The sequence below is a fragment of the Catharus ustulatus genome, chromosome 4 (genome assembly GCF_009819885.2).
Source record: "Catharus ustulatus isolate bCatUst1 chromosome 4, bCatUst1.pri.v2, whole genome shotgun sequence".
Taxonomy (NCBI): domain Eukaryota; kingdom Metazoa; phylum Chordata; class Aves; order Passeriformes; family Turdidae; genus Catharus; species Catharus ustulatus.
The window spans coordinates 39543178-39559516 of NC_046224.1; the positions used below are offsets into that span (position 1 = coordinate 39543178).

A 16339-nucleotide genomic window follows, 5' to 3' on the forward strand; every position below is an offset into this window, starting at 1 on the left:
TTCTAGCTTCAGCACTGAGAAAATCTAAACAACCTCTGCCTTTTTTAATTCATCTCCTCACTGTAGAGCATAACTGTTTTTACAGACAGGTGAGCACCTGCCTGACAAGCCCTGAAGCCTTGAACAATTAAAAAATTGAGGGATTTTAATTAAACGTGATCAGCACGTTTTGCTTCATTCTGTAACGGGGCCTCAATTAAATCAGTTTTTCCTGCTGGTAGGACCTTTGCTGGTATTTTTTGTGGCAGTGCCTGTGCTGTGCTTGTTCTTGGCATTGCAAGGAACCATTGGGACACGTTGGTGTATCCTGTTTTGGGAAAGGACCACAGCTAGAAGCCCAGCCCTTAAAGTCAAAGTGCTGTTGTTGAAAGGCCACCTGTGCAAGGCAGAGCATTCTCAGCAACTGTGCAAGGCTGTAAAAGCAGTGCAAGTGTGAGCAATACACAGGTGAAGAGAGGCAAAATAGTTTATTTAATAATTTTAACTGTATTATTACTATTATTATTATTTTTGCACATAGAAGTATTCTTTCTTTTCCCATAATAATTAGACATGGATTAATAACAGTTCTTGAATTAGGCTAAGATTTCAATTATGCTAATACATTTTTGCCTTTAAACATACATAGGTTTCCTCTTTTCCCATAAACAAGGTTTTCATTGTAGGGGCAGTGACATTAGGTTCTGAAGGATGAGCCACAGAGTTCCAGGGGAGTAAGACCGAACAGGACACTAAGGAAAAAAAAGGCCTGGATTTCTTTGTAGTTATAATTGTTTTTTAGAGCGGTTTGGAAACCACTTTAAAGTTCGTGTTCTCCCATTTGGTAGTGGAATTATAGGAATGTAACAGAGCTAATTAATACACTGCACATTGTATAATGGTAAAATATATACAGTAATTTCACAGGACAGACAGAACCTTGACTTTCTCTCTAGCTACGCTGTATAGCAGCTGTGTGATGCCAGAATTCACAGGGAATGAAGCAAGCATCACTGCCAAGAAGCAAGGAGCTTTGCCTAGGGTGGCTGCTGAAATGTACTTTCCAACTCTGAATGTCTGACCAGGAGCTCAACCAGCCCTCTGGTGCTCTGTGGTTTCACAGACTTTCACCCTCCACACAGGACTACAGGGTTGGCTCAGTCAGCTTGTCATTATTCCTTAGGTGGCATACTCTGGTTCTGCACTGAGAATTTTGCTGCCATTTGCTTCAGCACAGTCTATCTTTTTTTTCTTTGCACATTAAGTAGAATCCTAAATCATGCTGAGATGGTAGACAAATGAGAATAATTCTAATTATCTCTGGGGTTTCAAAGTGGAAAATTAAATTGCAGTGGTAAATATTTGACTTCAGCACTTGCCTCTGGACCCCTTCACCCACTCTGTTTTAAAGATTAACCTATGCTTCATATTTTCACTTCTCTCATTTAATGATGTTCTCAGTATCTTTAACTCAAAGAAAACCTTTGGCAAGCATAAATGGATCTCTCTGCTGGCTTAATTAGTTCAGCATATTAACCAATAATTAATTCTAACTCCATCATTATTCTTTTAAAGCATCTTCCTTCTTGGATTTCAGTGAAAATGGACTGGAAACAAATGACTTTTCCCTTTACAGTGTGTCTCAATTGAATAATAGCATAAATAGCCTTCCTCTTTCATTCTAGGATCTGAAAATGTTTTCCAAATGTTGATGCAGAAAACTTAAAATCCCTCACTGATGAGGGGATTACTGTTATCTTCAGATAAAGAAACTGAGGCATAGTGAGGGTAATTACTAGGATTATTTTTAGATTGATGTCATCCAGAAAATTAATATATATGTTGGACAACAAAAAATTATTGTGAATTGGAGCTGTAATGGAATTTAAAAACCAGTCACATACAATTGGATAAATCTGTGTGAAATTACTGATTTCCACACCATAAAATTAATTTAACCAGAAATAATTTCAAGCTACTATATATTTGAGAAATCCTGTGAATGCCTTGAATATAGAACATCTTTCAGGGCACCAATATAACTTAAAACTATATTGAAACAGTATTTGAAAACTGAAATATTCTAAAATCCATTCAGACCTTTCACTGTTAAGCTCCCCATTCAAATTCAATTTGAGCTCTAGCATGCTCTTGATGATAGAGTTTTTAATTACAGGACCAGAAGCTGGTTTTGTTTTCAGCATTTTTGCTTCATTCAGTTCACATAATGGAAAATACTGAAATAATTTTAAAACCTCCAACACCTCTTTTTACTGTTCTTTAGTTTTGCATAGGTCTTTCTTGTCCCTCACCCAAGCAGATGCACTGAAGACAAAATGTCTTTCTTTTCAGAAACTTTCAATTTCTCCCCACAATGCACTCTCCCTCCCTCTCTATGTGTTTCTGTCTCTCTCCCTCTACTTGCCCCATCCCACAATTTTTTACATAGGGAAGCACTATCCATTCCTTCCACAGATGTAGAATGGAGAAATATTTCAGTTAAATTTCGAAAAGAATTGGTAAACATGCCAGAGGTTCAAAGCTGTCAATATGGTAAGTTGTTCTTTGGCATTGTTGTATGGGGCAGATCATAGAGAAGAACTTACTATAGATGGAAGATCCTCCCTTACACAGTGAAATCCTGCTTCCTTCTCTTCCTTTTTAATTACGGAGACAGTGACACAGACAAGTATTCTGTGCAAATCTAATTCAGCATGGTGCTGACACAAATCTATTCTGGTTTCACATATTGAAGGCTTTAGTCTCCATTTACTGGTAAGGAAAAAACCCCACCCAACTACTGCAATACATAACCAAGAAACAATTTACTTTGCAATTACTTCTATACATTTTTTCCTGTGCGATTACTGGAGACATTCAGACATGAGCTTCCCTCCATACAAGCAAATTTTAAATAAAGAGTTTAATTTTATGCTAAAAGAAAAATGTTTTCTCCAATGTTTCTTCTGAAACCTGCATTGAATACTTTATCCTGTGTTTATGAGAATAAAATCTGCTGCTATGGATACAGTGAGGTCAGTGTTTTAATGTTATTATTTCACTGTGCTGTGTTAAAGGATACTATTTTTTTTCAAAAAAAATCTTAGGAAGTATGTATTATAGGAAAGTAAGTATAGTAATGTATTTTAAATGAATAGATAAGGGCTTTTATTTAATATTTCTCTTTCAAGTATAGGAAATATAACAAGGTCCAGACAGGCAGCACTGAAAAAACACCTTGTCTGTAACAGAACTTCACTTCCATTTTTATCTGATGCTATAGCATGCTTTACAAATATTAATTAAGCTGCATAAAATTCCTATGATAATCCTCAAGGTGACCCCAAACAGCAAAAGATGGATTTTTAGTTTTTACAAACCACAACAAAAGACAGAACACCTTGTTTGTTTGTTTGTTTGTTAAAAAAAAAAAAGCTGCCATTTCCTACTTGTTCCTTGTAAAACAAAAATGAGTAATGTCAATTTTTTCTTTCCAGCTTTTTGAACAACTGCAGAATGTTAAATTCTTTTAATGAAAGAATAACGCTAAGGAGTGTCTCCTCCAAACTGGCTGTTAGGCAGTCGAGTTAAATAATCATACTAACTCAGTTTTTATAATGTCCTTCAAAAATAAAAGCCCTATCAATTACTTTTTCCTTTCTTTTTATCATTGTATCATTATCCATCTAATTTTCCTACTACCTACAGCATTCCAGAAAAGTGTACACAAAATTTTTAAAAAAGCACAACTTTTAAACAGGTACACATAACCGAAATACATCCAGTCTTCTTTCTTTTATAGGAATGAAGAAAAAGAGAAGAAAACTTTATTCCCTTTCTTCCTGTACTGATCACATTTAAGATACTCATTATTCAGAATCTTACCTCTCTCTCCCTCTTCCTCCCTAAAAGAAATTCAACCAGGTAACATTTTTCTGAATAGCACAAGCCAAGGAAAAGCTGCAATTTCCAAATAGCTTGAAAAACTTTATTATTTACCACTGGGCTACAGTACAGGGAATACCTGTACTGAAGTGAAAGGGACTGACATTTTTCAGAGGAAATGAACCCCAGAATGGTAACCCTTAATGCTGAATTTTCCTGGAAATACAAAACCATAACTATAGGACAAGTTTCACAGAACTCCTGCCAAATTTCCTGGGTTTTTTGCTGTTTGTTGCAAACGAATCAATGTAAATAGCAAAGGAGTGCCTGGCTTTGGAATGTGAGCAAAACCAAAGGGCCATGGCCTCTCTCTGCTTGGCTAACTCACTTGTTCATGTCAAATTCTCCATCTCAATCACTGGAGCATTTGAGGTGCTCCACCCACTGAGATGGAGAATATGTTGAAGCATATAGCTTCAGGTGGCTTTTGTTAGGACTCATTTGTGTTTCATGAGCACTTTAAAATAATATTTAGAGCAACATTCAGAATGGTTCCCTTAGCTTTTTAGAATGATATAAAACATATTCTGTACTGTACCATTTTATTCTTTGTACTGCCTTGTTGGGGCGAGTTGTTTATTTGTTGTGGGAGTTTTATTTTTTTAAATGCTATGAAATTATGAAGACATCTGAACTATCACTTGCAACCTTCAACAACCTGAAATGCTAGTTTCCAAACAGATGAATAAAAAAACAAATTCAGTGATGATTTTAGCCCCTAATTCTCAACTTCAGAAATAATACCAACTTTTGGTAATTGCAAAAGCAATTTAAAAATTGCTGATGAGAATACAACTTCAGGGAAAAAAAAGAAATATCTATTAGCAGGAGCTAGAAGGCTACAAAACTATTCAGCTTTTCTAAACAATAAGAAATTATTGAAAAGCTAGAAAACCCTCTTATAAAGAAACTACTTATAAAATATTAAATTCCTAAATATTATTTCAATTTTTAAAACTATTAATGCTTAAATAATTAGAAATAAGCTAAAAGTGAAAATTATAAAACATAACATGAGCCAAATCCTGGTGTGATTAATGAAGTTGTTCCATTAACACTAGAACTAAAGTCTAACTCTGTAGCATTCAGCTAATAACTGATTAAGTTACTGCAAAATAGCATTTAGTGAAGTAGAGAAATGATCCAATCTAAAAGATTTTCTTCAGTTATTATGCATCCATTGACAACATCAAACATGTCTTCCAAACTTGTTATTGATTGCAAAGTAACTTCAAATGGGATCTGAAATTAAAAAAAAAGAAGAAAGAAAAAAAACCCAAATGAATAACTTTATTAAGCTTAGAGGTACCAAAAAGTACATATATACCAAGATATATATCTAGATCTAGATCTAGATACAAGTATATACCAATATACATACACATATATACCAATAGTTCCATATAAAGCCAGATTTCTGAATTACAACCAATGAGTAAATTAGAAATATTTGTTGCCTTGGTATAAATTTGTGGTTAATGGTATCTTGCAGGAAACTGGTAAAACAGGATTCAGGTGAGGAAACCTTTATGAACAGTCTTGCTTGCAAAGTTTATCATGATCATCTGTAGGTAAAATGAAGAGCAGCAAGAATGGTTGGTAATTTGGAAGGCTTTTCCTCAGATAAGAAATTGAAGGAATTGAGCTAACAGTACAAGGTGAAATAGATGGCGATGACAAACTGGTTTGAGTGTCCATGGAACAAGGAGAACTATTTAACAGATTTAGGTATCAACAAAAAACAAAGAAGAGTCGCTTGGAACAAGCTACCTAGGGAGGTTAAATTTTAATGCAATTATTTTATTTATAAATTTACTTCTAACATTTAAGATTGGAGCTTCCAAACACTACACTTTATCTTCCTCAAGGACATAGCTGCTCATTAAATAGCATTGAAAACAAGAAGGCTGATAATTTTTTATTCTTAAAACATGAAGAGTCAAAGAATTTTAAATGAATAATTCAATGAAAATGCACTTTTTCCATTTATAAATATAATTCAGGGCTGAATCAAAAGCACTGTAAGACACACAGACAGAAAAAACAGAATCAAAGTAGAGAAAGTGGAAATACTATAGACGAGTGACAGCTCAGACAATGAGAAAACAAAGACCACAAATTAGAACTGACTTTTTCCAATTAATCCAGCAGATGAGCAACGGAAAAGTGTTTGGTGGGGGAAAATGGTGAAAAACTACATATAAGAAACATATCTGCTGCCTTCTCCTGCATGCTTGAGAACAAAAGCAATGTACTGTTCTATGATGTACATAGTCCCTGCCTGAGCTTTCTGTCTCTGTCTGAGATGAGGTAACTCACACATACAACTTGTATGAAAATTTGGAAATGCTACTTTGAAATACGCTCTACATAATGAAGTGCTAAGCTCCGTACAAGTTCCATTGGCTTCAGAGAAAAATTAAGACACTCATTATCTTGAAAGATTAGTGCTCAGCTGCTCAACCAAAACTACCATATCTCAAAGCATCATAGATTGAAGTTTGCATTTGAAACTTCATGATGAAAAGCTTTTTGATATTCCACCTGTTGAAACATTTTCATTTGTTATGGAATTTAGAGAGAATAAAACAGTGCAGTAAACATCATAGTCTTAATAGGAGAACACCAGTAAATGTTTCCTCGCTTCCATCGTAGATTCACAAATAGACACAGACAAAGTGAAAGGAATTCACAAAAATTTAAACAGTTCCAGAAAGTTTCCATGATTCTGTGAAAGTTTGTCTATATCTTTTCCTAGGAGTCTGTCAAATCTTGTTACCACAGAAGAAACTTCAGTGGGCTCTCAAAAGTGCAGCTTTGCAGAAGGGATGTGGGTGAATTCTGTGCACTGGTAAAGCCAGATTGAGTGATATGAAGGCCTGGGAGCCATTTGAGAGAGAACTTCAGGAGGGATCATGAGGGGTGGCAAGAATGGTGCAATGTGTATCAAAGGGAAGTGTGTACTCTCAGGTACTGGACTGCAGGACGCATAAGACACCACTACAGATTCTCTCTGCTGTGAGAGGCGCTAGCCCAACTGTTCTCAGATAAAACTTAGATTCTGTTCTAGTAGGATGAGCTCTCTGACTGGAAGAGTACAGTGGATGCCTTTTCTATTAGCATTCCATTGTGAACAATTACTGACAAGATATTTGAGGATTAGTTGAGGGAGTGATACGTTAGAGCGGATTCCAGAATCTCCCATGGAGTCCCTGGAGCCTGGGCAGCTGTGGTCCTTCTCTGATGTCCCCAGGGTGGCTGAGAACACTGAACAGCACTGCCCCCCGCCATAGGCCAGTTCCCACAGTCTCTTCTGGAATACTGACTGCATTGGGTAACAGGATAATATGAATAAGACATTTTGTCCAGCAGCATGGACGACAAAAATGGCATGCTATCTCTCAAAATATGTCATGGGCAAGGCAGCGAAAGCTAAGAAAATTGAATAATCAAGGCTGAATAACTGCAAAAATGCAAGAATAAAAAGAAATTGCATTTGGCAATTGCATCATGGAAATTCACTGGAGTCTGTGTAAACAATGACCAGAGAGTGGTGGATAATCTGTATTAACCATTTTGAGCAAAAATCCCCTTGTAATGCATTTTTGCTTGTATGAGAAGTTGACTCTAATGAACGGTGAAGATATTCATAGTTTGTAATCATGAACATTTGTATTTTATTTGTAAAGATGATAAAATAAAATCAAAACAGAAAGTCCAATAACAAGGAAAAAAAAGGAAAGATGCTTAGTGGAAGGTGCTTAATGTCATGTTTCAGTTTAATTGAAAAATTTTTTTATTTTAGGAAACATATTTTTACTCTTAATGAGAACAACATACCTCAGTTAATGGAGAGGACAGGGCTGGACCAACAGATAGCAGTGCTTTGACTTCAGATAAACACCTTTTAGCAATTTCCTAATGGTATAAAACAAGAAAAAAACTTGTAATATCTGTGTAGTACAAACATATGCTGTACTATCAGTCTCCTCTGATAAGCTAACAGATGACTCTGTCTTACAAAATTTTTCAGAATATTCAAGTTTTAGATTATTCTAATTGAATTCACAGCAAAATAAACCTTAGCTATTAATATAAATTTTCTACAACACAAATAGTTGTGTTTCCTGTACAAGCATGATGCCCAAATCTTGCAGTTTCTACTGAGGCAAAATTGCTCCTGGTTCAGGTTTTAAATCCAGTGACTGAGCATAATTTTTCTATGTGTTTACTGAAGATATGATAAACAAATACCCTGACAAGATGATATTTATACATGTATAATGCATGGCATGTTAATCTTATTAGTATTCCAAACATTGTTTTACCAATTACTGACATATATTAATGAAAGTTTGAGCAAACACCTTCAGGTAATCAGAAACACCCACTAAAGGACAGCTCTGTCTACCCTCCTGAAAACAGTGATTGGCCAGAATATCATTTGTTCTCCAAGCTAGTCAAAATACAGCCTCGTAATAATGGCACAGTGCACAATTGTCACTGTTTCACAGCATCCATCAGACAAAATGACAGCCTCTACATCATTAATCATTTCAAATAATAGATATAAAGAGAATCCTGTCACATGATAAATGTCTCCCACTTTGAAAATAAACGTCTATTTTGCCTTGGCATTTATCAAGCAGCACTTATGCTGTGGCAACATTCTATTCCAATGACATTATCTCAAACAGAGCACATGGACAATTCTGAAATTACCTTTTGTGTGTGTGTATGTGGGGAGAGTTATTTGCTTGTGGACCATATTCAGCCTTGCTAATAAAAAGAAAAGTGGAAGATGGCATAGAGAAAATGAAAATAAATTCAGTGCCAATTTTACTCATCTCTCAATAACATTATTAGAAGGTTCTTATTTCAGAAACCACCACTGCCCATGCTACAATGAAGATGTGTAACTGCTGTTTAAAAAGCACTTTTGAGTTGATCGCCATGCTAATTTAACACACTGCCAAGGATTTTCAGATGTAGCTTGCTGTAAATTAGGTATCAGTTTCCAAATCTATGTACCTGAATAGGTAGCCTTTATTTTCAAGTAAGAGGTTGAAAATGCCTGGAAAAGTACTAAAGTCACAATAAATATTTAAGGAAAAGTTAAATATTAAATAAAGAGTGAAACTATTTCAACTTTTCTTTAAAGTGGTGAGGGAAGCTCAATGCCTTTATTTCTGCCTTCCAAGTTGCCTGTCATTTATTTCCCCAAAAAAAGACATTTTAAATAAAGTCAAACACATATAAGAGCCGAACTGTTGTCACTTACTTCTGTTTTTTTATCAAGATGCACTTTCGCATCACCCATTTTGGGTTTATTTGAATAACTTGTTTTCAAAGTTTCACTTTGCTCAAGAAAGCTTGAAGGTACTGAAGTTGAAAAGTTCTTAGAACTTTGCATCAATATTTCAAGTTGCTCCTTCAGATCAGACAGTTTCTCCCTTAAAGAAATAATTCTAAAAGAAGACAAAGATTTTCATTATTACTCTTATAACAAAAACAATATTTTTTGTTTCCAGGTTATAATTAAGCTGACCCAGCTTTTATTACATATTGATTAGGTTTTACATTTTCTTTCATTTCAAGACCAATCTCATAATTTTACAAAAGTAACTTTTCTGTTTAATAAAGTGGAGATATAGAGAATGCATTAGGTTTTTACATTAAAAATGGGAGGCAGTATTTTTCATCCAACCAGCACAAGGGTGGCAGAGGCTACCCATTATTTCTTCCCTTCCACCCACTAAGCTGTTCTAAAAAATTTAAGACTAGATGAATGACAAGGAAGAAATGAAAAATGCCATAGGATGTAAAACTAAGGGCAGAGTCTGGTGCTACAACTGAGATAAATTCTTGGATTCTCAGAGTTGTAATATGGGATGGAGAAAAGTAGGTGATCCACTGAGAGAATGGGAGTAACTGCTGGGAATGCTTCTTAGATCTGCTGCATTGCTGTGCCAGCGTAATATAATTAGCATATGTTACTTGGTTCTTTAAGAATCAAAATTAAAATGCTAATGAATGTATTGAAAGAGCAACTGTTTGGATGAGTTTAACACTGTGTAAGACATCTTACAGTTTTTACAGTGAAAAATCTTTGAAAAGCAAAAATGAATGCTTTTAAGGATTTACAGCTCTTTGATACTTTGTACTTTATTTTCTCTAATCTTAAATGGCTGATTGATCTTTAATACAGCATGAAATAACAGGACAGAGTCAGTGCTTATTTACCTAGCCAAAGGAATCCACAAGCAGCCTGAAAACACAGACGTACTAAAAATTGCGATGTCACCAGTCCTGACAGGGTTTGTATTATAAGCATAAAGCAACAAAACCTATAAAAGAGATAGAATGGGTAAACTGTAGTGCAGTAGACCTGAGCTTTTTCATTGATACAAGACTACAATAAATATCAAATACAGTGCACTGATGAAGCCTTAGATAACTGACCTTCAAAAAAGAGAGGAGTGTGATTTCATATAAATTTGTACTACACTCAGTTGTTATAGGTTTTAAATTAATTTAATTAATTAAATTGGATATAGTTACTATGGGTTTAAAAATTAGGTATATCCCATGGTGTCACTATCAAAATCCCAGCGTTGTCCTGATCCTGGTCAATCATATGCATGGCTATCATAATGCTAGGTTTAAATCCATGAAGTGTGCGTAACTCACCAATCTAATAAACCCATATCATTAAAGGAAAATTAAATAGAATGTTATCATCTTTCATGGCAAGAATTTATTAGTGCAGTTGAAAATATGCTTCCTAATGGTAGCAGAATATTTTGACTACATGGAAAACAGAATATGGCATTCATGCATTACTTGGTTTTAAGTTTGTTCCTGGTTCTCTACTAATCTCTACTATGGCCATGCTGAAGTTACCTGCAAACAATATTAAAAGGTACATTATTTACATTACCTTCATGGGGTTTCTATCAGTTTCCTAATAAAGATAAATGTGTCTATTAGAAATTTAGAAATTGATCTGCTATGCCAAAAGGTTTGAGATCATGGATTTTTATTGCTGTAGCAGAAATTTTACCTACACATTGTTCCCTTGTGTAAAGATAAAACAAATTCCATGTCATAGTCTCTCACATTCCTGCAACCCTCCCATCTCTTTCATCTTTCATGTGAACTTTGATATTTTAAGAAAATGAGGCTTCAAAATCTCATTTTCCCTGTGTATGTGGATCTTTGCTTTTCCAAAAGTCTCACAAAAAACTATTATTCAAATGCATCAGTCAGGTCTACCCAAACTTAGAGTGGAAGTCTTAAAGACATCAGGGATTTACAACAGGCATGAATACAGCATGGCCTGGAAACTCTATATGGGGGGAAAAAAGTAGGTTTTTGGCCTGCTAACAAAAAAATGTCTGTCAGGGCATTCTGTTTTTCTAAAGAGCGGGTTTGCAGCAGAGTAAATAAATTCTTCCTATTAGCATAATTAAATTAAAAAGCTGATAACTCATAACACAAATATTCACTGGAAATGAGACTTTAATTGGCTCCACTACCTAAGGAACTGCTTTGCTTTAGTTATACCTTAGTTTCTGTATCTTTTGATGGCTTTGCCACAGAAGGAATATACCACTGAACGCTGATTTCCTTATCTGGAGCTCTTGCTGCCTTACTTTCTGCCCGCTCATATTCTTCTGCAATGACAGAAACTGGAGAAGTTGTTCTCACATGTGACACTACTGATGTAATGTCTGAAAATTCAAGAGACATCTGAAACACAAAATAAAGGTTTAAGTTATATTTTTTGTAGTGAAACAGGAAAATCTGTTATAATCCAGTGTCTACTGGAATTGGTATGCCTTTCATTCCAGCACAAATATGTGTTTATTTAGGTAAACAGGTAGTTTTTTAAAGCGTCCTTTTTACCAAGACTTTTCAAAGCCCATGTGATGACACATTTCTAAAGGTAAAATGAAGGATTTGTAGGCTGACTTAGAAACACCCAGTCACAATGATTGTTGCCTTTGACTTAAAATCATTATGGCATTATGGATTTGGCTCAAATCTGTTATTTGGCACACTGATGATACAAAATTTAGTGATGAAACAGTAATTTGTCAAATATACATATTGAAAATTAAAATAGGATTCTGAAAGTTAGAATAATGCTTTATTTATGTTTACCTATCTGTTTTATCAGTTGTGCAACTAACAAAGGGTGACAGCTACTGAAAATTCAATCACTTAATTTGGCAGGATTTTTTGTATTTTATAAAATACCTATGGAACATTAGCAGGGGTTTTATCAAATAGCTACTGTTGGCTGTCACCAGGGAATTAATGCAGGCATACCGTGAGCCAACATTCATTCATGAACAAAATCTTTTCTAAAATTTGTGAAATATTCAATTTAAAGGCTGAACAGTAACCCACCATCTCTATTTTTTAAAGTGTTGCACAGATCTGCAAAGAACACTGGCCAAACAGCTGCATTTTCAGGGAATGTGGAAGCTATTTGGAAAGGTGCTAATGTCTCCATCATTGATTCCAAAATGTGGACACTGAAAACAGCTTCGTGGGGAGTTTCAAATTTTGAATGCTTATTGCTGAAAAAATTGAGAGTTTTACCTATGTTCTCTACAGAAAATTCAGCATATGACAACCACAGGGCAGTAAATCCAAGTGAACAGAAGATGGATTTTTCACAAGATCCTAATCTCACGCCATTAAGCCAGTTGTCATCCCATATGAAACCTCAGTAGAAGTGAAGGTAACGATGAATCCAGGCATGTGGATGTCATAAATTAAAGCACATGGATGTGCCTTCAGTGGCCATAACCCATGGTAAGCCATGAGATGTGCATGGAGGAATCACCCACTACATCCCTCTTCTAATTCAGTAATGAATCACCCACTATCCTGGTAGAATGGACTGTGAACAAAAGCTAGGAGAAAACACACATATGGACATGGGAAGAACCTAGTTTATGCCATGCCCCTGAACTAGACCTCTTAAAATTCCATTTTATGCTATATATTTCTTTCTAAAACGTATGTTACGTGTTTTTTTCAATGAACTGCATCCTTTGGGTTTCTATTCACATTGAATCTTTTTGAAGGACATTACAACTGCTGTTGTCAAACTGGTGGGTTGCTGAATAACATACATAAATACTTGCCTATTCAACTTTCTCAAAAGCCTGAAAACAAACTGTCTTAGTTACGTATCTCCAGTCCTACTTACTATCATAGACCAGAAGAAAAAACAAGCATAAAAATGTAACAGGGCCCAGAATTTTAATTATAGGCCTAATGTAATTTGGATTCTTTGGTCAGCAGACCTGAAAAAACCCTCAAGAGTCAAAAATAGAATACAGGGATAGTTGTAAGCAAAACAACTTCTTACATAAAAAATTCTTGTTTGAAAATGTATGTCTATTTCTACTGTTAAAACTCACAGTAATAAATTACAGTTACATTTTTAAAATAACATCTATAACCTCTTGGTTAGTTAAAGCTTCTAAAAATGTTGTGATAAAAATCAATGAATCTTAGAATTTAAAAAAGTATAAGCTTTATGCTTGTTAGCTGTCTACAACAGTGAAGTTAACACATGATTGTGCAGCTTGCACCCGTCATGAACATGACAGTGAGCTCTGAAGCTTATTATTCTAGGATACTGTAATACTAATTATGTCAAAAAAGAGCAGACAGAGTAAAATAATTTTTGATATATGATGGCTGTTATAAATGTCACATACCGTATATTTACAATTTATTCAGTGGCACAGTCAGCTCTCTGTTAGGAAATGAGTAATGATATGCTGTCCAACACTGTAGAAAGTTCACCAACTCCAGACAAGCTATATGCATGGAAGTTTTTTTTTTTTTTCATTTTTATAACATACCAAGTACTCATTCCTCAAGGCTCCCCTGAATATAATAACTAAAAAAATAAGCCAGAGCGAGTGACCTGCCATTTTAATTTTTAGTATTAGGATAATTATTAATGTGAGAAGTGGGATTCAGAAACTTTAAAGACAATTATTTTTACAGTGAGTCTTCAAAGACAAATTTCAATCAATGTTCAAAACATGTGCCATGGTCAGTGTAGAGTCCAGAATTCTAATTCAAGATTGATCTGAGTAATGTATTCTGAGCTGCCTACATTTGAAAGCTCAAATAGGCTGCTCACAAGCCAGAGATCTAAAAAGGTTTATTTTCTAGCTAGCTGATAACCAGTGGAAAAGAAGATTGGCATATGGGACCTTCAAAAAATTTTGAAGAAATATAATGTACAGATTTTTGAAAAACATGTTTTTATTATAGACAAAATTAACAATATAGAGACTTGTATATACAAATTAAAAAACTAACATCAGTACATTTTTGGTATAAAAGATGAAGATCTAAAAGATTTAAAACCTCAGCCCTTATTGAGTAGTAGCCAACTTTATTAACCAATAAAATCACTTTTTAAAATATCATTCTGCTTAATCTTCTATGGTATAAATACATTGGCTATGGGATGGAGATTATTTTTGCAGTACTAAATAACAAAATGATACTTATATTTGTTAACTACATAATTCACTGCTTGCACAGGATTTTGTTTTTGTACTGATCCTCTGCATAAATAATTTCATTCTTCTATAGTGCTCCCAGAAATATAACCATTGGAATTACTGAGAATCTGAATGAAACACCAGTATAATATTTTTGAAACATTAGAAAGAACATAAGTACCTCTGAAGAATCAGTTTGACTACTGAGTGGTTCTTCTGCATCATGTAGTTCTATTGGAAAATTCTCAAAACAACACACTGAATATTCAAACAAATTCTTTTCAAGGAAGGAATGCATTTCTGCTATGCGTAGAACAATTCCTGTGTCAGAAATCAAACCAACGTGTCCATGTCTTTCAAAAAGTGATCCAGGTGCTGGGTTAGGGACAGTTTTTAAAACAGATTTTTTAAAATTACATCATTATTTTCCATTAAAATGTCAAGTTACTACAGTTACTCTATATTCATAAATTTTGAAAACATAATAAAATATGTAAATAGATTCAAGATCAAATAAATGCATTTCCAAAAATTAAACTGGCTGTCCTTAAATATTACTAGCTTATGGTATTTGTATTTTTTCACCAGTGATCAGATAATAAAACAAACTCTCTCCAGACTTTACAAAGCAGCATCAAATGGGAGGTGTAATTTTGAGGTGTAGGTACTTAAATTCAGAATATAAGCACCAGTATTTTCCCTAGATGCCTAAGCACCCACTAGAATAAACACATATTTATTCAATACAGTCAAAATAGGCTTTAAGAGCTCTTAAGACCTCACTTTAGACAGCTAGGGGCTGATCAGCTGAGTTTCCCCCTAGGCTCCCCAACAGGTAAGTAAAGCTTGAGATTTATAGCAGGTTTTGACACCTTCTTGTATATACCTTCCTGTCCTTACAGTTCTGTGGTGAGCCAGAATACTTTCATTTGGTGCTGCAAGGAGAAAACCCAGCCCTCTCTGGAATGGTTATTTTCAGAGCTGCTAGGTTTCTCTCTAAACAACACCTACATGTACAATGTAGTATTGTTCCCACCTATTGGGTCATCACTTGTATATCCAAAAGCTGGCCATCACATGTAGGTGCACACTATTAAGGCCTTGAAATTAATGGATTCTTACTATGTTTGAAAGGTCCTATCTATTACCATGTTCTGTTTACAGTGAAATAACCCAAGCATGCAAATCATAGCTGGGGTTTCGTTCAAAACACATTCACTAATGCTCAGCCTTCCCATTTACCCTACACTCTGGTCTCCAAAACCCTTATTTATGATGTGACTTAAGCTTGATTTTTCTAGAACTAAAGATAAATATAAATTATAGATTTTTTAGAAATGCTTCAGATGTAGTAATAACAATAAAGTTTTGAGGGAGGCCTTCCTGGTATTGTGGAGGCTTATGAATAACTACAAAGAAAGGTAGTAATATCTTCACTTGCAGCATTTGTAAACTGACATAAATCTGGATTTCCATGAAGATTTTTTTGCATTTATACAATTTTAAAGGAACTCAAAATTAGGCTATTTCAGATGATAGCCTTTGAATCTGACGCTTTTGGCCCTCAAGGACAGTATTTCATCTATAGCAGTTTTCTAGAAGGAAATAAAAATACATACCAGATAGAGTTGTGTTATAAATTCTTTTTAAATGATTGTGGTAGCGAATCATGTCAACCCATGTTATTGTATCTTTCTTCAGGCTGGCCTTGGTGATAAGACTTTCTATTTCTTCACTTTCACTCTGATGGTCTTCTGTGATTTGTTTGTTTTCAGTAGAAGATACTTCAGGAGTTTCAGGCACAACATTGTACCCATCTGCAACTCCAATAAGTTAAAAAACATGAAGTGATTGGAATTTCAAAAGCG

General features: G+C 34.7%; 1 protein-coding gene across 1 annotated transcript in view; it reads right to left on the reverse strand.

Moving 5' to 3' along the window:
• Positions 1-3953: 3953 nt before the first annotated feature.
• The window catches only part of CFAP54 (cilia and flagella associated protein 54), a 105042-nt gene continuing 92656 nt past the window's right edge, over positions 3954-16339 (reverse strand). The window contains 7 exon segments of the mRNA XM_033058448.2: positions 3954-5166; positions 7765-7842; positions 9206-9392; positions 10168-10271; positions 11491-11676; positions 14653-14846; positions 16091-16288. Of these exon segments, the coding sequence (XP_032914339.2) occupies positions 5047-5166; positions 7765-7842; positions 9206-9392; positions 10168-10271; positions 11491-11676; positions 14653-14846; positions 16091-16288 (1067 nt within the window). The 3' untranslated portion in view covers positions 3954-5046.